Raw genomic sequence first — 1210 nt, 5'->3', positions numbered from 1 at the left:
CACGCTTAGTAACACATACAGCTGTTCCCTCACCACAGTGAAAAGAGACCCCTTTCAAACAGTGTCGCGGTCCGAACGTTGTTAAAGCGACATACACTGGTACTGCGGTATTTAAAAAATTAATATCATAACAAAAATAAACACCAGAATTCATTATGAACCGGTATACTGCCCAGCACTAGGTCTGACTGCATAAATTGCTAGTGATTTGAATCGGACTTTGTTTCTAAACTTCGTCCTGCTCTCTTTTGTAGGATGGAGTGAACTGGCTGGCATTTTTGAACAAGTACAAGCTTCATGGGATCTTGTGTGATGATATGGGTCTGGGTAAGACCCTACAGTCTATCTGTATTCTGGCAGGCGATCATTTCCTCAGGTACACCCCAAACCAACTTCATCCTTCCCGGGGCTTTGCAGCATTTCTATATAGTTAAAATGCAAGACTTTATTTGACCTGCTAAACTGTGCTGCTGCATGTGTGCAGGGTTCAGGAGTACGCCAGGTCAAAGGCTCCCGACTGTTGCCCTTTACCCTCCATAGTTGTGTGTCCGCCTACCCTGACGGGACACTGGGTGGATGAGGTCGGGAAGTTCTGCTCTAAAGAGTATCTCAATCCTTTGCACTATACTGGCCCCCCTACGGAAAGAGCATGGTACCATCATAAGAAATTGCTTGTTAAATAAATATTGAAAAATTTAATAGGAAATGCATGTGCAATTTTCTGTTTCAATTTATGCAGGTTGCAGCACCAGGTGAAGAAACACAATCTCGTTGTTGCCTCATATGATGTCGTTAGAAATGACATTGACTTTTTCAGGTAACAACTTGTTTATAATTCTTCATATACAGTGGGATGAAAGAAAGTGTCATTGTTTAAATGTTATCTTCTCATACAGGGATATTAAATTTAATTACTGTATCCTTGACGAGGGTCACGTCATAAAGAATGGAAAGACCAAACTTTCTAAAGCGATCAAGCAGTTAACCGCCAACTACAGAATAATCCTCTCAGGAACACCCATTCAGGTGAGAATTTAACTCTTGGATGGCTTGTATACGGTACTGTTCAAAAGCTTGGGGTCAGTAAAAACAATAATATTGGCAAAGGAGAATGCTCGGAAGACACTACTCCAGTCTTCAGTGTCACATGATCCTTCAGAAATTGTTCTTTTGATGCACAAGAAACATTTCTTCTTATCAGTGATTAAAA

General features: G+C 40.9%; 1 protein-coding gene across 1 annotated transcript in view; it reads left to right on the top strand.

Annotated features, from left to right (window-relative positions):
• Positions 1-1210, top strand: part of LOC107579478 (TATA-binding protein-associated factor 172-like) — a gene marked incomplete at its 3' end in the record, with an annotated part of 4097 nt that overhangs the window by 1585 nt on the left and 1302 nt on the right. Inside the window, exons 3-6 of the mRNA XM_016265310.1 lie at positions 255-376; positions 485-652; positions 740-817; positions 897-1026. Of these exons, the coding sequence (XP_016120796.1) occupies positions 255-376; positions 485-652; positions 740-817; positions 897-1026 (498 nt within the window). The remainder of the gene's footprint in view (positions 1-254; positions 377-484; positions 653-739; positions 818-896; positions 1027-1210) is intronic.

Source organism: Sinocyclocheilus grahami, unplaced genomic scaffold, assembly GCF_001515645.1.
Source record: "Sinocyclocheilus grahami isolate Dianchi unplaced genomic scaffold, SAMN03320097.WGS_v1.1 scaffold17683.1, whole genome shotgun sequence".
NCBI classification, from domain to species: Eukaryota; Metazoa; Chordata; class Actinopteri; order Cypriniformes; family Cyprinidae; genus Sinocyclocheilus; species Sinocyclocheilus grahami.
This window is presented reverse-complemented; position numbering and strand designations above follow the sequence as displayed.